The sequence below is a fragment of the Chelonoidis abingdonii genome, chromosome 16, assembly GCF_003597395.2.
Source record: "Chelonoidis abingdonii isolate Lonesome George chromosome 16, CheloAbing_2.0, whole genome shotgun sequence".
Taxonomy (NCBI): domain Eukaryota; kingdom Metazoa; phylum Chordata; order Testudines; family Testudinidae; genus Chelonoidis; species Chelonoidis abingdonii.
In genome coordinates, this window is record NC_133784.1 from 12,442,231 (window position 1) to 12,468,223 (window position 25,993).

Consider the following 25,993-nt stretch of genomic DNA (forward strand, 5'->3'; position numbering starts at 1 on the left):
GGTAGGGGACAGCTATTGCCAGTTGTGATAGTGTTTGTGAGGGGACACTTGTGCTCTAGACACTTGGCTGAGGCCCACCAGGAACACTTCACATGGCATGGCACTGCCCTGTCCCTCTTGGATGGTAACAATGGTAATTCTGTTTCATTAGGCTAGATTTCAACTGGGGACCTAGATGTGAAATAAAGGGGGTGTTTAATTTTATGACAACCTAACTCGATGCTTCAGTGCACTTCCACGGATATGCTAACTGCAGAGGGCATTGGATGAAGTTTCAGACATGGGAAGTTAACACCCCATCTGGAAAACACTGATAGTCTTGCCTACTCTCCTGTACATACACACGATGTCTCCACTACACAAGGGCACAGGATTTATGGCAGGCTTTTGGTGGTGCCACAGGGTCAAATTATTGTGGCTGATCTTTGGTGGCATTAGCTGTCTGAGGTGTCAAGGGTATGGGCAGTCAAACTGTGCCAAACCAGGATCCTCCTATTTAGCAATACAGGGAGGGCAGGGTATCTGACCCGCCCCCCCGCCTCCTATCCTCCTTTCATGTGTTCACCACCGCAAGGTTGAGAACCTATTGGTTAGGGGATGTTGAAAACATTGTATTTCACAGTGCTCCCAGCCTGTAGCTCCAGAAGAAGCAGAGTGGCTCAGAATAAATCTGATTCCCTGACTGGGTGTGAGGGGAAAAGCAGTGGAGCTGCCAGCATCCTCACCCTCATGCTTTGGCCTAATAATGGGTGTGAGGGAGACAGAGGGGCTGTCTCATCTAGTATTTGTACAGCCTGGTTGGACAAAAGAGAAATGCTGTTTTGTTATGTTGCATCTACGTCTTCCAGCCCTTGGCAGGGCTGGTTTTAGGCCAATTCCACCAATTCCCCCGAATCGGGCCTCGCGCCTAAGAGGCCCCGCGCCCAGTGAGAATCCCTTCCCTGGCTAGAGGCGCCTTTTTAATTTTTACTCACCTGGCAGCGCTCCGGGTCTTCGGCAGCACTTCGGCGGTGGGTCCTTCACTTGTTCTGGGTCTTCGGCGGCACTTCAGCGGCGGGTCCTTCAGTGCCACCGAAGATCTGGAGCAAGTGAAGGACCTGCCGCCAAAGTGCCACTGAAGACTCGGAGCACCACCCGGTGAGTACAAGCCCCACGTGTTTTTTTTACGTGTTTTTTTTTTTGTCTTCCCTGCTGGGGCCCCATCGAAACTGTTCAAATTGGGCCCCACACTTCCTAAAGCCGGCCCTGGTCCTTGGAATTTCTTTGCGAGGGACGATGCTGAGGAAAAGGCAGTGGCCTGAGAGCCACTGGCTCAGCTACTGGAAGGTTTTATACACATTCTGGTGGAGTGCTTTCGACTATTTTTTTATCTGAATATTGTAACAAACGCACTCCAAAACAGAGGTAATTTTCAGGCTGCTCTTAGACTGGATGGCCTACCCAAACCAGTTATCTCCTAAATCCTGTGCACTCTACCCCACTCACTGCTCCTGACACATCATCAATAATAATGTTGTATCAGTGACATGCTCCTGCATGTAAACAAATCACACCCACGATGAGGAGACACTGTTCTTATTGCTAAAATAAGGACAAGCACAACCCCAGTGTCTATATTACTGAAGGGCCCTCAAGAGACCCCACAACCCTCCCCCAGACAGGCCCCCAGACAGGTCACTGTCTTGTTTGGGAACAACTTGATAACCTGCTAACCTCTTCTGTCCCTACATGTACCAAGGGTTGATCTGGGATAGTGACCTCATCACATTCCTTCCTCCCTCTACCTGTGCCCTGGAGTTCCCCTCACTCTCCCTTTTCCCTTTCCTCTTTGTTTCATAGCAGTGGCCTCTATTTCAAAAGCAATGGCTCTCAAGGGAATCAAAACACACCAATCAGCTCCTGAATACAGGATCACCCCTCTGCTAGGCTGAGCCCTGGAACTGATCCATGCAAAAAAAGCTTGGAGCTATAGGTTCCAGGTCTGGTCTCAGGAGCATCAGTCTGTGCTCCAGGTCTGCTTTTTTTCCAGGCTGCTACCAGCAGGTGCACAGAATTGCAGATCTGATGCTCATGTACTTATAAAAAGAACAGGAGTACTTGTGGCACCTTAGAGACTAACAAATTTATTTCAGCATAAGCTTTCGTGAGCTATAGCTCACTTCTTCATATACTTATAGGCAACTGTCATAATACATTCCCTTCAAAGAGGCTGTTATGACAATATCCTGGACAAACCTTATGGAAATAAGATAAACACTATTGAATTGAGTTCAATGCCTTTGGAGTCCAAGGTATCAAAAATGCAATTGTTTGTGTTATTGTGAGATTATATGTAATTTTGGATATGCAAATATAATTCCTCCCATTACATTACAAAGAGCTGTTAATTGTCGAATTAACAGCTCTTTAAAGCCAGCCCCTAGAGAAAGAACAGGGGTACTTGTGGCACCTTAGAGACTAACACATTTATTTGAGCATAAGCTTTCGTGGGCTAAAACCCACTTCATCGGATGCATAGAATGGAACACACAGAAGATATTTATACATACGGAGAACTTGAAAAGGTGGGAGTAGCCATGAGCTATCATCTATGAGTCCATTGTCAGATTATCACTTCAAAGGTTTTTCTCTTCCCTGCTGATGAAGCTCACTCAATTGATGGCCTCTACCGTTGGTATGACACTTCCCACTTATCAATTCTCTGTATGATAAATATTTCGTCTGTGTGTTCCATTTCTATGCATCCGATGAAGTGATTGAGCCCATGAAAGCTTATGCTCAAAATAAATTTGTTAGTCCAAGCCTTGGCTACACTGCAAGTTGCAGGCTGGAGGGTACAGCCGCTGCAACTTACTCGGTTGTCCACACTTACTGCCTGCAGCGCATGGCGTCAACCTGGCGCTACGGGCTTGTAGCGAATCCGCGCTGCTGATGCAGCACTGCTCATCAGTGTGGACACTCACCACGCTGTTATTGGCCCCAGGGTATTAGGAGGTATCCCAGAATTCCTGTATAAACAACCAGCAAGTACTCCCGGAGTACTCATCTAAAAACAAACACAGCTGCCTCTTTGCTGCAGAGAGCGAGCCGAGGCTTGGAAGTTCACAGCTGTTTGTCTTGAGGAGACAAACGCACGGGGGGGGAGGGAGCGGGAGAAGCTGCTTATCTGGTCTGAAGCCTTTTACATTAAGAGTGATTGAAGAGGGGTGGCGGAAATGGCCAGAATTTGCAAGGCAGGAGCTGTCACACGTGTCTGCTCCAAAATCCACTCTCTCTGTCTCCCCGACGCTCCCCTGTCATACTCCACCCCACCCCCCTCTTTGACTTGCAAGGCAGGGAGCTGTCACAGTGTCCTGCTCCAAAAATTCACTCACTCTATCTCCCCCATGCTCCCTGTCATACTCCACCCCCACCCCCCTCTTTTGAAAAGCACGTTGCAGCCACTTGAACGCTGGGATAGCTGCCCACAATGCACCACTCCCAACAGCGCTGCAAATGTGGCCACACTGCAGCGCTGGCCCTACACAGCTGTACAACCACAGCTGTAACTACCAGCGCTGCAAAAATGTAAGTGTAGCCATGCCCTAAGGTGCCACAAGTACTTCTGTTCTTTTTGGAGATACAGACTAACACGGCTGCTACTCTGAAACCCCTGGAGAGGTTTGCATATACTAGATCAAACTGAATTCTCCAGGGACCAGCAGACAAAGGACTTGTGATTAAATAGCCTTGTTTTAAACAGGCTTAGGGCCTTCTTCCTGAGCCAGCAAATGGACAGGCCCCTGGAACGACTTGGCCTGCTGTGGCCCCACAAGATTAGTGCTTTAATTTGAAACTATAAGGAAACCTCTGGGGGGTGGGTGTTGAAGGACTGCTCCTGCCAGAGCCTGTATTAGGGTTGGCGTGATCTCTGGTAAGCTTATTAGCATGCATACAGGTTCTTCTATTGCTTGTAATGTTTTCTCTTGTGTTTTTACCTTAAGAACGTGGGCGGCAGGTATCGTAGGCTGGAGGAGGCTAAGCCTCTCCAAACAGCCCCATGTGCCCCTGCCCACACTCCACCCTGAGGTGGCCCCCTCCTACTTGTTGCTTTCCCCCTTGGCCCCAGCCCAAGCAGGCTCCTCCTCTTCTGAGAAGCAGGCTGGAGCTGGGGCTAGGGCACCCGGCATGCGGCTGGGACTTGGGGCTGCTCGGGGGGATTGGGGGTGCTGGGGCCATGGTGCCCAGTGCTCGGAGTGGGGAGAGGGCTGGGGGGCTGGAGGCACTGGGGCTGTGGGCAGCGCCAGCTGCTCTAGGGCTGGGGCTGCTTGGGTGGGGCAGCCTGGGGCTGGGGGTTGGGGGCTGTGGCTGTGGAGGGGGAGGGGCTCAGATCTCCCACAGGAGAGGGGAGTGGAATGGGCAGAGGGATGGTGGGGCCTAGGGTAGAAGAGGCAGGTCCAAGGGCTAACCTCCCGCAATGGACAGCTCACGCACTGCCCATACTTAAGAATAAAATAGGCTTGCATAGGAAGTGCTGTGTGGTTACTATAACTATTGGCAGTTACACTGTGTACGTGTCTGAGGAGCGAGAGAGCAGGAAGACCTCGGTAGGCAGCCTGTCTCTGCTAGGAGTAACATAATGAAGGCAGTGAGCTGCTCAACCTGGAAGGACCATGGTCAGAAGGGGAGAGAGAGACATCTCCACCCAAGAAAGGAGACCGCCATGGGAACCAGAAGCCAGAGTGTGGGTGCCTTTGCTGGACCACAGTAGGGGATGCCAGGTGCAGATGCCCTGAGCTGTGACAGAGGCTTTAGCCTGGCACTGTCCTGACATTTGGAGAATGCTCTCTCCTCACATCCACCCCTCCATACCCTCTGCTCCTGAATGATGAATGTCCTGGTCAAACTCCCTATGATGCAGGGGGAAATATCAGTGATCTGTGGAAATTAATTTGGGTTACTAGAGAGAGATTCACTGGGTTATACTGAAACAAGACCTAAACCATTTTTAGCCAGGCGAAGCTACATGCCTCAATATCATGCAGCAGTGTGTTGCCCAAGTTAATTACAGGCTGGATTAAAGAATTTGCTCTATTACCTTTAAAATTGTTGTCTTTTGGTTTCATCATGGCCTTGTACAATGGGACATGATAAACAGCAGCACAGAGAATGTTATGTACTGTTTGTGATTTCATACACTTGTCATCTGCTTTTACTCTTGCTAAAGTAAATTAATCTACAGACAAATCCTGCCCTCTGTCACTCAATAGGGCCATTGAATTCCAACAGACTGCATGGCTAAGTAAGTTGAGCAGTTGGCAGCTTTTAAAAGCCCTCCCCAAGTAACCATTTTTGGGGCTCTTCTCTGAACCTGTACTCTCTGATATAGCCTCATGTGATGAGGTAACCAAATTGGACAGTGTCCAAGGTGAGGCTATTTGTACAATGCTGCCATATCTTCCATATTCTCTCTCCCTCTCCTTTTAATTCATCCTACTGCCACTCCTTATTGGGGCTTTTCTACCAAGCTAACTCCACTGGCTGATGTATCAGCAGTGATCACAACATAACCTTACTAAGCATCTAGAACAATGCCAAGATTATCCAACTTCACTCAACTCTTAATATTTCACTAGTATAAAATAATTGCATAGCACTATAGACGTGCATACTGCTCCAGGATACAGATAAAGATGGATTCCTTGCCCTGAAGAGAATAGTTCAGTCAGTGGTTCTCTGCCTCCTGCACACTGAGACCCCATGTTGCAGCAATAAAAATATTCTGCCCACCCTCTCACCTAATCATTAAGAAAGCAAGTTGAGAATCTGTGTTCTAAGTGAAAACAAAAACATCTAAAGGAAGGTAATACGGGGAGGGACGGCAGAGGTGGAAACCAACGTAGAGGATATGAAAAAGCAATTAATGTTGTATAAAGAGGGGTGATGGTGCAGAATACAACTGGTGTTTCCCTTCAGGAATCTTCTAGTTTTTGAGTGTGATAAGGTATAAATAGAGGCTTACTTAGTGGTAGCCAGTCACAGGAGTCACTGAGGGCAGTGACCTCTAAGGAATGAGAACTATGTGGTATGTTACTAGTAAAAGTTTTGAGGAAGGAAAGGTTCTTATAAGAGAAAAGGAATAATTTCAGTTATGCTGTTGGCCAATGATGCTTGTAGCACAGGTTACACAAGTCTAACTGGCTGGCTTCGTGCAGAATATTCTGATCTTGGTCTCTGCCTATTGTATTCACAATCGCAGTACAACCTTGTCAAGCATGCCTGGTAGATGACAGGAGTGCAGTGCATGCAGGGACACAGACTAGGAAGGCTCTAAAAAAGAAGGTTCCAAGGTTTCAGGCTACAATTTGAGAAATACAGCTCTTTAAAAGCTAACTTAGAGTCTTCCTGAGCCAGCTGGAAACCCAGCGAGATGTAGTCTAAGAACCCCTGCATATCAACCAGTAGTATGTTTGTATGCACTTTTAAAGCATATACCACAAAAGTAGTCTAGATCAGTGGTTTTCAAACTTTTTTTCTGGTGACCCAATTGAAGAAAATTGTTGATGTCCCTGACCCAACAGCTGAGAATGAGAAATTTGTGGTAGGGGCTCAGGACTGGGGCAGAGGGTTGTGGGGCAGGGGTGAAGGCTCCAGGGTGGGATGGGGATGAGGGGTTCAGGGTGAGAGGGAACTCTGGGCTGGGGCAGGGGATTGAGGTGTGGGAGGGGGTCAGGACTCTGGGCTGGGGGTGCAGGCTCTGGGGTGGGGCTGGAGATGAGGGGTTTGGGGTGCAGGAAGGGGCTCTGGGCTGGTGCAGAAGTGCAGGCTTAATTCCGGCAGCTCCTGGTCAGCGGCACAGCCAGGATGCAGAGGCAGACTTCTTGCTTGTCCTTGCACTGTGCCCTGGAAGCGGCCAGCAGCAAGTCCAGCTCCTAGGTGAAAGTGCGCAAAAGGCTCTGCACAGCTCTCGCCCACAGGCACTCCCCCCCACCAGCTCCCATTGGCCAGAAACCAGCCAAAGGGAGTGCGGAGCCAGTGCTCATGGCAGGGTCAATGTGCAGAGCCCCCTCCTCCTGGCCCTCTGGCCTAGGACTAGACCTGCTGGTGGCCACTTCTGGGGCACAGCACAGTGTCGGAACTGGTGGGGACTAGCCTGCCTTAGCCGGGGCAGCACCGCCAACGGGACTTTTAAACTCCTGGTCAGCAGTGCTGACCAGAGCCGCTGCGACTCAGTGCCTTACATTCTGCAACCCAGTACTGGGTTGCGACCCACAGTTTGAAACCACTGGTCTAGATGCTAGAATACTGAGCAGCTTAGTCCCAGTCTGTCTCTGCAACTCACTGACCTTTTGTATAATTGTTTCTACCCCCTTCTGCTTCTTGCGTTTGCTGATGTGTCTTTTTAGTGGAAAATGGTTCCATGCTGTGAGCCTTATTTGTGTTGCACTAAGGGGAGGCCACTCTTCTGAACAAGTGTGAAGACATGGTCCTTATGCTTGAGAGCTTACTCAAAATAGCAAATGTACAACATATGGGGTTTAGGATGCAGAAAAGGTAAGATGACCAGTGATGTACTGTGCACATCATGTTCCAAGAATCATGCTTATGGTCATTGTTTTCAAATATAGGAACTCTGCTGTACTGATTAGTCCAGAGGTCCATCTGGTCTCTGAGGGTGGCAAGGACCAAATGCTTCAGGGTATAGCGCAAAACAGCCCATAGCAGACAACTGGTCTCTAAGTGCCTATAGGGTAAGTTTCTTCCTAATCCTCATCAATGTGCTATGTATATTGTTTGGATGCTACATTGTTGGATCAACCAATGCAAATTCTGGAATTAACAGGCCCTCTGAAAGGGAGTGCATGTTAATAAGACAGTGGGGGTGGCTGGAGAAAGGGCAGCCTGCGTCAGAGAGGTTATCAGGTACTGGGTTGGGGAGCTGTTGGCTACCTTCCAGGTGCTGGGGCTTCTGAGGATAACGGACCTGTACTAGTGTAACTGAAGGGAAATAATCTTTACAGGGCCAAGGACTCTGGCCCCTTTGATTTACACAGTAACTGCCAGCAGCAGGTTGGTTGCAGGCCAGCAGCCTGGGGGAGGCCATAGATAAGTAGGCTGCGAGCTTCTTGCTGCCAGTGCCCTGTATGGGGTCCGGCTCTACGGGAAGCAAGGCTGAGTGTCTCAGAGGAGGCGCGGCGCGGCGCGGCGCGGCGGCAGCAGGACCAGGCTGCAGCCTTTCCCCGGGGCGAATGGGAGCGGGCTGTCCTGGTGCAGCCGCCTGTCAGTCATGAAGTGGGTGGGCGGGGCCACTCGCGCAGTCCGTCTCCGGGATTGGTTGTTGGCGACAGGCGGGGCGGGGGTGGGGTCTGAGCTGAATCAATTGGTTGGGCTGCCGGCGGGAACACGCCACCTGCAGCCTGGCTGCGGCTGGAGGTCCCAGGGCTGTGCTGCTGCCGGCGGCTCCTCCTCCAGCGCCGGCCCAGCACTGACTCTCCCGCCTGCTCCTGCAGGGCCCGGCCCCGAGCTGCCCGCGCCCCTCCAGCATGGAGCTGCTGGGTGCCAACCTGTCCGCGCTGCCCCGCCCGCAGGAGTACGATTTCGAGCGGCACTTCGACGAGCTGCAGGCGATCCAGTGGATGCGGGAGAACTGGTGAGCGCTTCCGGGGCGGCGGGCTGGGGTGGGGATGGCCGGACTGGAGCTTGCGGTGCAGCCCCGGGGACCCTTCGGCTGCACTGGGACAAACAGCGCTAAAGCGAGCGAGTGGCCGGAGCGCCCCGTACAACCAGCTTGGCGCTGCTGCTGCTGAGCCAAAGGGATGCGAAGCAAACCCTAGAGCCAGCCTGGAGATTCCCTGTGAAGCTGAGGGGGTAACTGCCAATGCCGTTCTGCAGGGCCCGCCTCATGTAAGCAAGGCTGGCAGCTGGACGTGACCTTCACAGGCTCAGATTTTTAATAGTGAGGGTAATCCACCATTGGACCAGTTTACCAAGGGTCTCCTGGTGGATTCTCTATCCCAAACCTGCACCCCGAGCCTAGAGCTCTGACCCCCTGCACCAGCCCAGAGCCCTCACGCACACCTTGAACCCCTCGTCCCCGACTGCTGCTCTCACCTCCCGCACACTAAACCCCTCTACCCCAGCTCCGTTGAGTTACGGGCTTCACAGTTTTCTTCAACTGGGTTGCCAGAAGAAGTCTGAAAACCACTGCCTTAGAACCCTCCTTGTAGGGAATGGAGGAAAGGTTAATTCTGTTGATGGAGAAGAATGGCTTTCTGTTGACATTCACAAGACAGTCACAGACAGCTCGTGCATCTGTTGTGGCCAACCTGTGTAACACCTCTAAGCCCTGGCTTGCTTGCTTGCTTGCTTGCTTCCCCCACCTGGCAGGTTTTGGCAGGTGCCTCTTTCTTTGGTTTCTCTTGGGCAAGTTATGTGGCTTCATGCCATTGTGCTGATGCCATGCAGTACAGCTGATCTCTGCCCGGGGTGAGAAATAGTAGGGGATCCCATGAATCAAACTGGGGTCCTCACTGGTTTGGCAGTGATGGTCCAGTGTCCTCATTGGCATATTGACACCTGGACTGCTCCATCCTTCACCTGTGAACCTGGAGGATTCTGGAGCGAAGCAGAGGCCTTGGGTTATTTCTGAAGCAAACACCTCAGAAGCCCGTGATCTTTCTCATTCTCTAAAGTCCCTGTTCAGCCTGATTTCCCATACACCAAGTCTGTCTAACTTCTGGTTTCAAATGTCTCGTTTGCAAGTTGTAACCTCAGCAGAGTCCTTGGGTTGGAGCAGTAGCCCTCTTTTGTTAATACATATTCAATCTCTTTTCTATACCTTCTCGATCACCTTTTTTTATGTTACTGTGATTCTGTAAGCTTTCATCCACTTATCAATTACAGCTCAAACGGCAACTAGGCCTGCTATGTCCTACCAAGGCACCAATGCCACCTAGTCAGGCCAAAGTTGAAGGCATTGGCAGTGGCTCATTTAGAGTAGAGAGAGCATCTTTGCCCTGTAAAATTAACACACCCTCTCCTTCCTGAGCTGTCTAACAACCTGCCTTTGAGAAGTCACTTCTCAAAAGTGGCTTGTAGGAGAGAAATCAATGTAGCTCCCTTCTCGTGATGGCTGTCTATCATATGGCATTGTTTTAACTGCTAAGCTGCTAGTTGGGCCATGTGTGCTGTGCCACATACATTCCCTGGCGCCCAAGATCAGCTTCACACCTCTACACTATCAGCACTGAGAGCTGGAATGGAGTCTAAATTCGGACTTATAAAATGAAAGTGCTGAAATATTCCTATGAAGGAGACCCCTTTCCTGGTGGCTGACTGTGTGTTGGGATTGGCTGATGGTTCTGCTCAGTACCAGGCAATGCTACCAAATCCAGGAAAGATGGTCTTATGGTCAGAACACTGGATTAGGAATTAAGAGGCCAGCTCTGCCTCAGACGTGGCATGACCAAATACATTGCTTAATCTGACTCAGTTTCCCATATCTTAAATGGATTTAATAGTACTTGTCTCACAGGCACAAGGGCTATCTCCTCCGTATGTAGTGAGCCTAGTACAATTTGTCCCTGAGCTCACTTGGATCTTCCCAAACACTTCGGCATTATAGTAATGTATGGCTACAGGGGGCTTCAGTTTCACCAGACCGCTTAAAATACTGCTTGGTGACAGCTACTATCGTGTTTAATATGAGCAGCTTCGTGTTGACTGTGACTCTATGGATGTAACTTGAACTTCCTGAGGAACTGGAACATCTTCCTTCTCTTTTGGCCCTGGCACAAGGGTCCTTCTGTTTAAGAGGAAACTTCTGTCCACTCTTACCCTTCACAGATAAAGCCCTTTCTGGGCATGTTGGGTCCAGTTCACCCTTCGTGGAACTCAGTTCCCATGGGACTGAATGCCCAGCTGGAATGGCCTGAGAGGCTGGGTTTGCGTGAGAGGCAGGAGAATTGCTGGCTGAATCTTAGGCTTTAGAGTCAGTGTGGACAACAGTATTGTTTGAACTGCTTCTCGGACCCGTCTCGCTCCAGTAGGGTGGGGAATGTGTGAAGTCTTCTAGCAAATGAGCACAGCCCCTTGGGAGGGGATTATATTGACTCATCAGCCTACACATCTGTGAGGTTACAAGATTGCCCGCTGCATACAAGAGTCCTCCTTGATACTGAAGACGAAGTTGCACACAAACCACCACCAGAGTGTTCCCCTGGGGCTGCTCAGGCTGATGTGGGACCAGTGTTCAACCCCATCTGTGCTTTGCAGCCTTCCATGTTGGCAGCACTTGGCAGAAGTTCAGTACATAGGTGGGAATAGAAAGGGATGGGTGCAAAGGTCAGCATGCGTCATGCACAACTAGTCAATGCTGGGAGTAGCTGTTTACTTTAGGAGCATCTTATCAAGGTGGAGGGTGGAGAGGAGTGTTTTCTGGACTGTTCCGTGGAAAGTGGCTGAGATATGACCTTAGTCCCAGTTGGATTTTCTTCACTGAGTCAGCTGGCCTCTAGGTACAACTGCGCTGCAAAAGGAAAAAAATCTGAAGTAGTAAGTCTGAGCCTAGTCAACTGACTCAGGCCCTGGGGCTCATGCTACAGGGCTAAACATAGTGGTGTAGATGTTCCTGCTAGGGCTTGATCCTGGCAAGGGGGTAGGTGACAGAGCCCAGCTCCAGCCCAAGGGGATATCTGCCCTGTAGAATGACCCAGAGTCAGCTGACCCAAGCTCTAAAACTCACTGCTGCTGGATATTTTTGCAGTGTCCCTGTACCCTTTGACCCTCCCCTGTTAATGGGGGATTCTTAAGTTCCTTTCTTACTGGGGTGATAGGCCTCTTGAGGATGAGCTGGGCCAACCTGTCATTTTCCTTGCCTCTCCATTCTCTGGACATGGCTGGAGCTGCCACCTACTTGCTCCCACCTCTACAGGACAGATGAAGAGTTGTTGTTTTCCTGAGAAAGTGGAGCAGTGAGATTTCCTGCTTGTTCTGTAACTTACTAAATTAGGAGTCTTTCATATTTTACATAGCAGAGGCCATTGCGTAACACACACCTTCCTCTTCCATTTGGCATCATGTGGCATGCCTCTGACAACTGCGATTGCTTAGGTGGAAAAGTAACATTGAAGTATTTAGTGTATTTTCTCGACCCCTTCCAATGAAACTTGGCAGTTGCAGGAGAGGAGTGAGAGCCATGTGACCAGCTCGCTTTTCACTAGCAAATGCCTAGTGGGCCCCACATGACAATTTGGTGAATTTCCTGTTAAACCAGGATCCTGATTTCCGTGGGTTTTATAGTGTTGATGGGTGAGTCATGGCTGGACTGTGGGGAACCGTGCTCCTGAATTATAGGCTGGATCTCTGGCATCTTGGATACAAAGCTCACGAGAGCAGAAGATCTTGTCGGAAAACCTTTGGCGTGATGACGAAATGCAGCCATTCAGCCCGTTCTCTTCCATTCACAAGCTGTGAATCACAGAGCCATTGCAGCAGTTGGCAGCGGTGCAGATCAGTGAAATGTCGACTCCACCCCGCAATGCCTCTGGCACCAGCTGTCAGTGCCAGTGCTTGCAGGTATGCACCCCTGTGCACGCTCAGCAGGAGGGAAGGGTTAATCCTGTTCTTGATCAGTACCAACAACCTGCTGCCGCCTCTTTAGCAAACACGGATGTCATGGAAGCTTAACCCTGTCTGAGCTGGGTTCGCTACTCCTTCTTGGGATGCCTTGGCACTTCCTGGTGCTGGGATCCTTCCCTGCCTGAAGCCTGCTTTTGCAGTGATTTAGATACAGTTGGGGGGCAAGGGTGGTTTCATGATGCAGCGCTGCTCTAGTGTGGGCTGGGAGCTTCATTTTCTGCCATGCTGTTAGTTTTTAAATTCAGCATGTAGTGCTTGAAGGGAGGTGCTGGCTAGAGCAAAGCCTAGTGCAGGCAAGTAGTGTTCACTAGCAGTACCTGCTGATCTAGGTCTCTCTCAGTGAAGTTCTTTGGCCTGTTGTATGCCGGAGGTCAAGTCATAATGGTCCCTTCTGGCCTTAATCTGTTAATCTTTTTATTTGGGTGAAGGCAGCATATCTCTGCCAGTACACCACAATCCTGACCTGTAACATGTCCTGCTTTTCTCCCAGCCAGCCAGCTCTGCTCATGCATCTAAGTCTCCCTGCTACCAGGGCTGCCCAGAGGATTCAGGGTGCCTGGGGCAAAGCAGGGGAGCTGCAGTGCTTGTACTCACCCGGTGGCGGTCTGGGTCTTCTGCAGCGAGGGACTCTTCAGTCACTCCGTGTCTTCGGCAGCACTGAAGGGCCCCTTCTGCCAAAGTCCTGGACCGCAACCAGGCTAGGGCTTGTGGGGCCCCTGTGGGGCCTGGGGCAAATTGTCCCACTTGTCTTCCCCCCCCCGCCCCTTCCCTCTGAGCGGCCCTGCCTGCTACTCCAGTCCAGGCATTTGCTGCCCACCAGGCCACAGCCTGAGACCTTAAACTCTACTTCGCTTAACAGCAAGGAGGTTGAAGTTGGACTCGTGTCTCTGGGGTTGAAAGGTTTGTCCAGTAGCCTGAATTTCAATTGATGTACAGATTCTCCTAAGGCATAGTACCATACATACAGATTCCTGACCTGGGAGTACAGTCCTCGCTATAGTAAACTGTCAATCGCATTTCAAGCTATAATTCTACTGTTTCCATGGAGACTTGTTCTGAATGCCTCTCTCCGTCCATCAAATATCATCTCTCTGTAAAACATCTGGCATTTTCAGTCCATGTAGACCAGGCATCCCTGTGACTGCAGTGTGAATTCGAACAATACTGGGGCAAAGTAGGGATTCCCTCATGGCAATGCCACTTTTGCCCAGGAATCTGGTAAGCTCATTGCAGTGGGTCCTGGAAGCTAACTAATGTAAAGAATGTTAGACTTAAGCTGATTTGGCCTAGGATCAGAGAAAGGAATGCAGACCTCCCCTCTGCATGGTTGAAGAGGGATCAGGTTGCTTTGGTTCTTACCCTAGAGGGGGATATGACTTACGGTGGCTGGAGTCAAGTCAGTGGGCTTTGCAGAGCGTGCACAGTCTGGTGGTGGTTCTCAGCTAAGCCAAATCAAACTCATCAGCGGCTGGGAGGAGGGGCAGCTTCTCAAGGCCAGGGAGAGAAGAAGACGGGCTCTGAAGGGCAACTGTGTTCTCTTGTTTACTCCCCCTAGCAAGAGTTGGGTATTTAATCCTAGGTCCTGAACTTGGGGATTTAAGAACAAAGTAATATAGGCAGACTGGGTTGAGTGGCTGCCTTGGGTTCTGTCCATCCAATCCACTCCATTCCCTGAAAAAGGGAAGATCTGCCCCCTTCAAAAATGGAGAAGGCAGCTGGTTGCTGGGACAACCCACTGTTACTGTGTTCCTTACAAGGGGCATTTCTGTCCAGCAGCAGAGAAATGGGGCAAATAGGATTTTATGGTGCCTTCGCTACAGAGAGGACACAGCTGAATGCCTGTGTCCAGGCTGCTGCTCCTTCTGCAGAATCCCCAGACACGAGAGGCTTTGTAGGACTATTTGGAGGGGGGAAGATGGGGAGTGATCCCTTACAGTGTGGCTGGAATCTTAGATTTTTTGCAAGCTGAGCCTAACTAGATTAGGACTTGGATGGGAGTGCTCCCAGGAACACAGCTGGTGCAAGAAGTGGTATTTGTGACCTGCTAAGCTTTCCTCCTAACACAAACTCACAGCCTAAGATTCTGTGCTACTCTTTGTTTGGTGGCATCAGGCAGGCAACAAAGGCCAGACTCTGGCTTGGGTTCTGTTCTGCCACCCTAGGTTCCACTTGCAGCTTCTTTTTGCTTCCTGTCCTGTTACATTACTGTGTGCTAGTGGGGCTGTGTGAGCTAGTATAGGGTTTGTAAAGGTCTCTAGGGTGAAAGGCTTGTGAAACTCTAGTTACCCAGGGAGATAAATTTTCTTTTTTTAAAAAAAACTAAAGAATTAATTCTTCAAAAATGTATTCTGATGGCCTATATAGGGGACTGGATTTTGTCCAGCCTGGTGAATTGTCAGGCCTTTTTTTTTTAGTTGGGGGGGCGTTGTTAGGTTATTTAAAAAAAAAAATCAGACTGCATTATATGGATGGAGTATCAAAAATGGGGTCCCAAATTGGGGAAGCTAAGGCCAGAACACGTCACAGCACAATAGGATGTTGTTTTCAGCCAAGTCTGTTGTGAGGGTCAGCCCCCAGCGCTGCCTGTGTAGAACGCTGTCCCTTTCCTCCGTGTACTAAGAGCAAGAAACTGTGACCTCCTCACAAATTACAGTGAAGGAGCTAGTCTGCAGATAAAGAAAACTGCTTGTTCGCTCACCTTGAAATCCTTGCCAGCTGCGCCCTCACTTGGGATCTGAAGGGGCAGGGCAGCATTGTGGAAGTTTCCATAATGGGAGATCCCCTTTTCTTTTCCTTCTCTCACCAAGGGTATATCTACCAGCTCCACTTATGGCCAAAGTCGTCTTCTCCTGACTACAGCTAGGGAACAGCAGATACTTTCAGTATCGATAGAAATGCATGGCTCCATTAGATTCCTTCTTGTCTGGGCTAGTGAAACCCCCACTAGGAGCAAGGGGTAGGTATGTGCTGTACCACATGCTAGCTGGTCTGAGAACTCTTCTTCTCCACTTACAGGCGTAAATCTTTCTCGTTCGCCTTGGCTTACATGCTGCTGATCTTCGGAGGCCAGCATGTCATGAAGCAGCGGAGAGGGTACAACCTGCGCAAGCCACTGGTCCTGTGGTCGCTCAGCCTGGCCTTGTTCAGGTAACAACGGCGTCTCTTGATGTATTCTGCTGCTAATGGTTACTGGGCAGCCATAGAGCCCCACCGGGCCAGCTGACCCTGGAGAGAGACATGGAGGCATTTCCTTCTAGGTTGCTAACCCAGATGGGGCAATAGGTTTTTGATAAACTGCTGAACCACAGACCATTCCCCACTCCCAGCCTGGCCACGGGGCTTTAATTTTAGTCCTTATTTTAAAACCTTCCTCCTCTTTTTCCCCCCCCTTGCCCCATTTCCTAACCTTGTAGAAGTGATCCCAAAATGGTGGGGGAGGGTCCTGTGAAGTCTTCCCCACCCCAAGCCCTCTGGTCTTGAGCCATGCTTGCAAGGCTTCTCTCTGCCTTCCTCACCAATAGCTGCAGTCTGTGGCAGGCAGGCAGCAGTGTCGGAGGTGGGAAGGCACTGTGCTCAGTTGTGGCCTTGGGCAAAACGGAGGACGCTAACACTCAGCAAAGCTCAGCCTGAACTAGCAAGAGGAAGTCTGGGGATCTGAGCTGCTGCCCCAGATGAGATGAGCCACGCTGGGGCTGACGGCTTCTATGCTCTTGTGTACAGGTTCTTACAGTGCCCTTATCACCACAGAATCTGAAACTGTTTGGATCTGTTGACTGCTGTCTTCATCTGAGAGCGCTGGCTCTCCTAGGTACTCTGGGCCCAGGTGCTGGAGCATCTTGAAGATAAGGACCGAGACCTTGAACTTGACTGCTCAATCCTCTCCCTGAGCATTTCCCCTAGAGTTTGGGTGGGCAGAGTAGCAAGCCTGTCCCTACTCCAGATGGCTGTCTGACCATGACCGTGAGCAGAGCAAAGATCGGCCTTTGCTGTGCAGGGCCAGCTAGCCTGGTCTTGAGGTGCAGGATCCTGAAGGATGAACAGAGAAGTGCACGATCGCTGCCTTGCTCTTTGAGCTGAGACCCTCTGAATCCAGAGGAGAATATGAAAGGGGTTGCCAGCTCCTCTCTGGCAATCGACACAAGCTGGCTGGAAGTGTCAGTATGAACAGGCTTCGCCATTCCTTGTGTTATCTTTACTGCACTTGTGAGGTGCTCAGGGAAACTTTCCAGTGTGGAAAACTTGCTGCTTGTGTTTTTGCAGTGGTGAGGATAAAAGCTGAATAGCAAAACAACAAGGATGAGTTGGCTTATGTTAATCACAGATTTCTTTTGTGAACAGGGTATTGTTTTTCAAGTTTCAACAAAGCACACATCATAAAAGTGAGAGCAATCTTACATCTAAGGTCACTGTGTAAAAAGATTAAGTTCTTTGTCTTCAAGCAATCTATAAACTGTCCATAAACATACTATCCTGGCAACTCTGGCTTCCTGTGGTCAGGGGTGGCATGTTTTTGTAGAAATTTTGGTGGTGCCCAGAACCGGCCCCTGCCCAACCCCGCCCTCCCCCCCGCCACCTGCCCAAGGCTCTGGGAAGGTGTTTGGGTGAGGGAAGAGGTCTGGGGTGCAGGGCCTAGGCTGGGGCAGAGGATTGGGGTGCAGGCTCTGGGAGGGAGTTTGGGGATGGGAGCGGTGCAGAGGGATGGGGTGCAGGGGTGAGGGCTGTGGGATGTGGCTGCAGATGAGGGGTTTGGAGTGTGGGGGGGGCACAGGGTGAGAGCAGAGGTGTGGGTGGATGAGGGCTCTGGCTGGGACTGGGGATAAGATGTTTCGGGTGCTGGAGGGGCTCAGGACTTGGGCAGAGGGTTAAGGGTGCGGCGGGCATGTGTGTGAAAGTTCTGACTGGGGGTGTGACCTCTGGGGTGGGACAGGGGATGACTTTGAGGTGCAGGCAGGCTGCTCCAGGACAGGGGCCAGAGAGGAGGATTTCCCCCAGCCCTTTCCCTGCCAGCAACAGCAAGCTGTGGGGAAGGAGCCCCCCTTTCCTGCCCCCCCCCCCCCGCAGCACACTCACCCCCACTGCTGTCAGTGCAGGTGCTCCTAGGGCCCCTCTCAGGTCTAGGAATCTCCCTCGCCTCCCCCATGGTGTGTGCCATAGGGTGCTGCGTGCTCCTCCTCCCCTGCTGTTGCCCCTGACTGTAGCCTCACTGTGGATGAGGGATGGGGCTGCCTCCTTGCCCAGCATGGGGCAGGAGCAGTGACTGCGGGTGGGGGGAGGCTGTGCTGCTGGAGGGTCCTGCTGGAAAAGGGACAGGTTTGAGGGCAAAGGGCAGGCTGAGAAAGGGGGGCACTAGGACCCTGCGGCAGCAGTTGCTGCAGGGAAGCAGCATGGAAGAGACAAAGACAGAGACACTCTGCTCTGGGGCCCAGAAAGGCGGGCGGGGACAGCAAGTCAGGGCCATGGGACACTTGGGGGGGGGGCCACAGGTGGGGCTAGGGGAGGGCGCCCCAGCCCCAAATTTTGGTAGAGCTGGGCCCCTGGCTCTGAATATTGCTGGTGCCCAGGCACCACGTGAGTATGGAACTCGCCGCCTATGCCTGTGGGGACTCTGAGAGGAGTCTGCCGAGAATGACTCAACCATAGCTTTGCTTTGTAATTTAGAGCAGAGCCAAGCCAACATCCTTCAGTTTTCTCACCCTCCTCTCAGCACCTGTTTACTGCAGCTTCTGACTGGTTGGGCAGAGTGAGACTATCATCCTCACGAGGTTAATTGGTGTAAGATGCTGAAACATGAGGGGGATGAAGCTGGCTGGGAGTGATGCTGGATTCTGACTGGCCTGCATGGTCCACATCAGAGTGGAGGGGGTAGGGGAAGGTGTGGGAAGCTGGAATTACACCTTGCTGTGCAGTGTCCTGGCACTGATAGTGCATGCACAACCAGGACCGGCGCTAGGGTTTCTCGTGCCTTAGGTGCACGACCATTTCGCCGCCCCCCATGCTGATCCCACAGCTCCAGTGGAGCTGCCGCAGTCGTCCCTGCGAAGGATCCATTGGTCCGTGGCTCTGGTGGAGGTGCTGCAGTCATGCCTGCAGGTGGTCCACCGGAGCCGCGCAAGCAGCTGACCGCCCGCAGACATGACTGCGGCAGCTCCACCAGAGCCGCGGACCAACGGACGCTCCGCAGGCATGCCTGTGGCAGGTCAACCGGAGCAGCCTGCCGCCCCCCCAGCAAAATGCCACCCCCCGAATAATCCTGGCGCCCTAGGCGATTGCCTAGGCTGCCTAAACGGTAGTGCCGGCCCTGTGCACAACCATTGTGAAGCCATATTCCCGCTGTAATGTCTGACAGCTTTGGGTAGCCAGCCCACAAGGGGTGCTTCTTGGCCTCCATGAGTGTCTCTTTCAAAGTACTTGAAGCCGAAGGTGGGGCAGGGAGCACATATTCTTCACTTCTCTTGTTGTCAGAGCCATTGCCTGGCGTCAGGTACACAGAAAGCCTTGCGTTTGTGTACAGTGGGTTGCTGTGATACAATCCTCAGCTTCTTATCTCTTGTGTGATATTTTATTGGTGGTGTCATTCTGACAAGACAGTTCTGGGTGGAAAAACCACAACTGCTTACACCAGCTCAGACTGCTTTCAGCCTGATATTAGTCATCACACCAGTGGTTTTCAGAAGCCCTCCTACTCAGCCATGCAGTTATGGCGCCAGTGCTTTGTACATTAGCCTTTTCCTCAAAAACTCACTACAAGCGGCTCCGCTCTCGGGAGGATTGCCATAGTTGGGGTGGGTGCTGTATGGAACTTTTTGGTTGAATAGTTTATTCGCTGAAAAATGCAGTTTGGGAGCAACTGAAACTATTTGCAAATTTGGATCAAATTCAGGAAATAGCACTGAATGAATAAAGAAATTTCTAAGTCGAAGTGGTTTGTTCTAACACTTTTGAAAAGAAAGACTTAGACTTTTTGTTTCATTTTGAAATGTAGGTAGATTTTGTTTCAAAACTTTTTAAATGGGTAAAAACACCCTAAATAAATGAGAATTTCCAGGTTGAACAAAATATTTCATTTGACTGTAAATGATTTTTTTTTTTCATTTTCATTTTGCAAGCAAAAATAAAAATGTCAGTTGTTTTGGTTCATTCTAAAACAATTTTTTTTTTTGGTTTTACTTTTTGTTTCGGCCACTGAACCAAAAAATCTATTAGCTCAGCTTTACCAAAGGGCCTCCTCTAAACTTCAGTTTCTAAAATGGTGCTGAATGCAATTAGTCAGCACTTGCAGCTAAACAATGTGCAGGACTTGCTTAGCTGTCTCTGTCAACAACACACAGAGCTTGTCTAAGCTACAGAAGAAGTGGGGGAAAACGACTATGTTTAAATACTTTTGTCAACCTCTCGATTTCTTGCTGTGTGGAGGAGGAGAAGGGAACCATGGTTTAGTCTAGCAATCTACTGGGGGTAAAACATGGCTCCTTATTGTCTTGTCTGGTTAGTATCTCTAGCATATAGCAGACCTTGAAGTCTGTGCTGATCGCTTTCCAGACCCAAACAAGTGTTGATTCCAGCCAGCAGTGTAGAGCCCAGATAGCCGTTAAATGGATTTTTGAGATCCCAGCTGGGGTTTGCCCTGCAGCACAAGCTCTTAGATCACTTCTCAGTCTGTAAACTGAACTAGCCATCTAGTGCTAGTGACATCGATTTCCAGTCAGATCAGAACCGCACATCACATAGCTCTCTGTGTCATGTGTGCATGGAGTTCTGCAGGAGTGTGTCTTATGGACGCTAGGAACAGGGTTAGGCAGCAAACCTTTAGAATGGCATTTGTGCGCGTTGATTGTAGGGGCCGAGATGAGCTAGTTGAGTTAGTGGCTCTTTGCCTAATTCAGACTTTCCGTTATGCTTAAGATGTGTAGTGGTTTTTGTATCTTTTGCTTGTTTGAGACCCGGGCCTGGCCTAATGTGCTGAAACTCCAGTTAAGAGGTGAGAAGAGACTGGAATATCAGAGCATGTGGTAGCTCACTGTTGAGGTGCCCTGGAAGAACTTGGAGTAGGACTTGGGCAGGAGGTGCTGCAGGCTCAGGACTGAAATGTGTTGGGAGAGCTGCCTGGGGACTTGTGGCTGGCTGGATGGCTGCCCCTGTCTGAGTAGGGTCAAGTAGTTCTGCTAGTGAGCCAGGCAGGGTATTCGAACCTGTGCTTCCCAAGACCAGGAGGAGCAGTAACTGGAATAAATACAGTATCAGTTGCACTGCAGGGCAGGAGACTGATTACTTGGGCTTCCTATTCTCCTGTGGAGGGGATGGAGTTGCCAGAGTTTCTGTGGGGGGAGAAGTCAGCCTTCCTTGTGTGATTTCGTCATGTCCCATGATGCGCATATGGCTCTCTTGCAGTATCATCGGCACCCTGAGGACGTGGGGATACATGGGATTCGTCCTCTCCACCAGTGGATTTAAGCGATCTGTATGTGATCCAGGCTTCTATAATGGCCCTGTCAGCAAGTTCTGGGCATATATGTTTGTCCAAAGCAAAGTACCAGAATTGGGTGAGTGTAAAACCTCCTTTGCTTTATCTGAGGTGGTTATAAACTCTTCCCTTGTTACTGGAAGACTCTCTAAAGGGCTCCATCCTCCACAGGAGGGGCTGACTCAGCCAGCATAAGTTGTCTCCCTTGTTCTGACCCACTGCAGCTCAATGCAGACAGTGTAGCACCATCTTGTGACCTCCCAGGTAACCTCAGTCTAGCTCAGTCCCCTCAGCATGGTCACTTACACAGGAAGGAGGACTTTGGGATAAGAAACAAGACTGGCAATTAGGATTCAAATCCAGGCCCTGCCACTAACTCTTTGCCTGGAGGGAGAAGGGGTGGGTAAACATCAGTACCATGAGGTGTATGGTGATACTTCTCTCAGTGCAGCGTTGTATGTTTGGTGTGGGGAGGGGCTGTCCTCTTGGAGCATGGAAATAATCTGGGCTGAATAAAAGTTCTGGTTGGGTCGAGTGAGATGATGGATTTAGTGCAATGGTTTATCTCTTCACTGCAGCCTGAAAACACATCAGCTGCTTAGCCTTATCTGACCAGTGATGTCTGTCTCCCAAGGTGACACGGTGTTCATCATTCTCCGGAAGCAGCGGCTCATCTTCCTGCACTGGTACCACCATGTCACGGTGCTGCTCTACGCCTGGTACGCCTATAAGGACATGGTAGCTGGTGGCGGCTGGTTCATGACCATGAATTACAGTGTCCACGCCTTCATGTACTCCTACTACACAGTGCGGGCGGCAGGCTTGAGGGTGCCACGCCCGTTTGCCATGGTGATCACCTTTATCCAGATCCTGCAGATGGTGATGGGCACAGCAGTGAGCATCATGGCATACTCCTGGATGCAGGATGGCATCTGCTCCACCTCCTGGGAACAGATCTTCTGGTCATCCATAATGTATCTCAGCTACCTAGTGCTCTTCTGCCACTTCTTCCACGAGGCGTACCTTAAGGGAAGGGGCAAAACAAAAGGGGACTAAAACTGGGGAAGGGGTGCAGCTGGGAGTTCCTGGGACTCATACTCCCTAGGCTGTTGGCGCTCCGGCACGTTACAGGCCTGGTGTGATGATTTGGAGGTCGGGGGGGAGGAGAAACTGCTTGCTACCAGAACTTCAGCTGCTGGACCTGTGAAGAGGCATTGGTATCTGCCTTGGAGGAGGCTTCTCCCTGGGCGTTCCAGCCAAAGGCTGAGTGCTGTTTGCTCTGCCATCTTTGGAGGGACGGGGGAAGAGAATCGGAGAGGCTGTGAATGCCAGAGAGAGGGTTGGAAGAGTGTCAAGAACCCATTACTGAATTTCAGGTTCTCCCTTTTCTATCCCGCCAACCTGTCTCTCCTCCGCCCCCCAGGGTTGTGTTGTGTGTCTGTGGCACAGATCTAATCTTCCCTTCAGTTCTTAAAGGCCACACTTTCCTAAGGGCGAGGAGTGTCTGCTCCCTGGCATGAGCATCACACACAAGGGATGGTTGCATGCCTGTTGCACAATGGCTGGCCATGCTAGTTCTGCAGGAGAGGGTTGGGAGCCCAAGATTGAGTGCTGTTGCCAACTAGAGGAAGATCCTTGAATTCAACTGCTCACTGGAGCAGGGGGTGGGGCAGGAGATGGCAATGGAGGCTGCTTTGAATGGGAAAACACTCTAGTTTTCTCAAGTACCTAAATGTTTCTCCTGCAAGGAACTGGTGGGTGGAGGAGGGGAGGTGCTAGTAACAACTAGGAAGCCATGGTTGTCCTGATTGGCTTAGAGTCCCGAGGGCTTGAACTAAGGGGTTGAAAGCTCACAGGTACTGACCTTATATTAAGGGTTCTCCTGCTCCCCCAAGCTAGCTGACTTGACTTGGCATTTCTTTTTTCTCTTGGATGACAAGAATCCTCCTCTTTTTCTGGGTTTGAACGGTGAACACCAACTGGGGAAGAGGAGAAAGGGACAGTCCCCAGCTGATCCAGTACATATCTAGACTGCCTAGTTAGGGCAGATTGAAGATCCTCCCAAACCTCCCACATGCTAATTGCAGGAGATGAAAAGCCCTGGGACCTGCTGCTAAAAGCCAGAGCTCTAAACAACTAGTTCAAAAATTGATCTCACCCCAGTGATGGTCTCACTTAACTCCTCATGACACTCACTTTTGGTATGAAATGTGTGACTGGGCTGCTGGCCTAGATATTCCCCCTCTGACATCCTGCCGCTTGTGATTACCTCAACTTTTAATAGTGGCTGGGCAGAGATGGTGTTTAAATCTGGCTTTGTGATCCTGGAGCCGAAATACTAATGCTCCTCGTGAGACTGGAGGGGTTGTCCCCAAGCTGGACCTTGGAGTTAACGTACACTGGCTGCACTTTAAAAACCTGCTTTCTCCATTGTGAGTACAGGGAACTGCTCCGATTGGAGTACTGGGAGAGCTGCTAATCTCAGTAGGCCAATTTAAAGCTCCTGATGCTTTATTAATTGAGGTCTGTGTGCAGCACTGAGGCCTGGGTACCAGCCCCAGTTCTAACAGATTCCCTCTGTAGCCTTGGGCAAATCATTTCACCATGTTGTGCCTCAGTTTCCCCACCTGTAAAATGGGGGATGATCCTGACCTACCTCCCATGGAATTTGAGGCTTACTATTTGTAAAGTGTTCTGAAGACTAACATTGTGCAAAGACTTGTCACTGTGTAATGCAGCCCCGCCCCCAGCTTTCATCGCAGGAATTGCCTCTTCTAGTCAAAGCACCTGTCTGTTTCAGGCAGCTGTGCCGCTGGAGGAGGCTGAAGCCATTATCACAAACTCCCAGGGGACACCAAGCCCAAAACTTCTTTATGTTGTAAACAGTTGGAGGCAAGAGGTGTTGTTTTTTTTTTGTTTTTTTTCCTCCTAAAATCAAGATGGGTGAAACCCGTCCCTTCGTGGCATGCTGTGACTTGTGACTGAAGATAACCAGTGTCCTCTTCCTTGAACAGGAAAATAAAGGGTAAAAGTCCCTGGAGAAACAGCAATGAGTGTTAATGAAGCCAGAAATCTTTGGAGTCCAGGTTCCCTTGCTAAGGCACTGACTCTGACAGCACTCTAGTAGCATGTTTAATCAGGTGTACCGATTCTCAGGGTTTAAGCTGCTCTTTCTACTTCAATTAAATCAATTTTATGCTTCCTCATTTCTCAGCTGTTCTGCTGCTGACTTCCACTGCACCTTGGCATATGACTTCTTTCAGATTCCCTGGCTGGATGGCAATTCTGCAAGAGAATTCACCCCTTACTGGAGGGTGCTGAGCAGCTCCTACTGCGGTGATCTCTGCATGGGCAACCTGCTCCAGAAACCCCTCCCCTTGGGACTTGCATCCGAACACTGCAAAAGGGCTTTGGTGATGTTAGCTTTAACAGCAATACATTTATTATAACTAACGAGCAGGGCCTAGCTTATTCTACAGCATCAAAACTTGCTGCTGTCTTTCCAGAATTATGCAGCCAAATTGAAACGTTCATTTTTAAGTTTCTGGGTGTTAGTTATGAAGAAAACATTAATCTGAACTGAATGTAGAGTGGTGCGGTACCGTCTGCCTCAGTCTACAGCCAGCCAAAGCAATAGCTCTGAGTTAATGCCTTATTTAGCGCGAATGGATGTACACTCTGAAATCTAAGGACAGCAGTTTAAATGTCCATTGGTCAGCAGTGTGAAAGTTAATCTGGAAAAAAACTTCCCGCTAAACTACTTGTTCTGCAATCCCAAATTACCTTCCCTCCAGTTTCCAAGTGTCAGTTTCCTCTTGACAATTGCTAAGTGGAGTCCTACATCATTCTGGAGCTCTGCAGCATGGGGCAAAGTGGGTGGCAGTGTAGAATTAAATAAGGAACACTATGCTGATTGTATTATTCATATTTATATTAAATAGTATCTGGTAAATTAATTGAGGTTGCCTCCCCATCATCCCTGCCCCCAGAGTTCTGCAGAATCCGTCTCTAGCTTGCTGCAGTGTTACGTGGGACATTGTAGAAGTGCTGAGCACCTATGACTCCCCTCAGCTTCAGTGAGATTTGCAGGTTTACCCATCCCCGAAGACCAGGGCAAACTGTAGAAGGGTTAGAAAGAAGCTGTCTGGGTGTCGCTGGGTGTTTGCCCTGGTTGTTACAAGACTTGCAAAGCAGCCAACAGCAAAGAAATGTAAATGTCTCTGAACCAGATCTGCAAATCCATTCCAACTGTTTCTGAAATGGTTACTATGTGATATGTGAATTTGGTTAATAAAGTGTGGTTTTTATCCCTCTCCTTTGTATCTGGCCTATGTTCTGAATTAGAGAAAAAAAGCTAAGCACAACTTCCCCTTTACAACCCTGACTCCTCGTGAGGAAGAACTAGCCTGGATGTGGGCTAGCTACTGAACAGAGGCAATTGCAGCTTCACTTGCTCAAGGATTCTCTGCACCTTAAAGTCCTCAAATCATGGTTTAAAGACTTTAACAGCTCAGACGTAGGTTAGGGGTTTATTACAGGAGTGGGTGGGTGAGATTCTGTGGCCTACATTGTGCAGCAGGTCAGACTAGATGATCATAATGGTCCCTTCTGACCTTAAAGTCTGTGACTCTATGTGCTTATTTATATTTTTATCCAACAACTTTTTCACTGAACTCTTGTAAAGCATCTGGTCCTGCTTTTATACTTCGCTTTTATATTTTGTTCAACAAGACTCCAGAGGAACGTGAAAACATCTCCAGGTTGCACTACACTGTGTCACAACAGCAGGGCCGCACAAATTAGTTTTGAGACAGGAAACACTTTGATTGTAAATAGCCCAGCACTAACTTTGTTTGCACCTGCATTACCAACAATTGCGGCTACAGATGCCTCACACTACCAACTGTGAGCAAT

At 50.0% G+C, this 25,993-nt stretch overlaps 1 protein-coding gene across 3 annotated transcripts in view; it reads left to right on the forward strand.

Moving 5' to 3' along the window:
* ELOVL3 (ELOVL fatty acid elongase 3) overlaps positions 1-25,783 on the forward strand; it is a 37,559-nt gene extending 11,776 nt beyond the window's left edge. For 2 of the 3 annotated variants that reach the window (XM_032778219.2, XM_032778220.2), the window contains exons 2-6: positions 7,608-7,730; positions 8,490-8,629; positions 15,634-15,765; positions 21,007-21,158; positions 21,714-24,386. In XM_032778219.2, coding sequence (XP_032634110.1) covers positions 8,523-8,629; positions 15,634-15,765; positions 21,007-21,158; positions 21,714-22,135 — 813 coding nt within the window. In that variant the 5' untranslated portion in view covers positions 7,608-7,730; positions 8,490-8,522 and the 3' untranslated portion in view covers positions 22,136-24,386. Of the gene's footprint in view, positions 1-7,607; positions 7,731-8,489; positions 8,630-15,633; positions 15,766-21,006; positions 21,159-21,713 lie in introns of all 3 variants that reach the window. The other variant, XM_075072868.1, reaches the window with a different exon arrangement.
* The last annotated feature ends 210 nt before the right edge of the window (positions 25,784-25,993 follow it).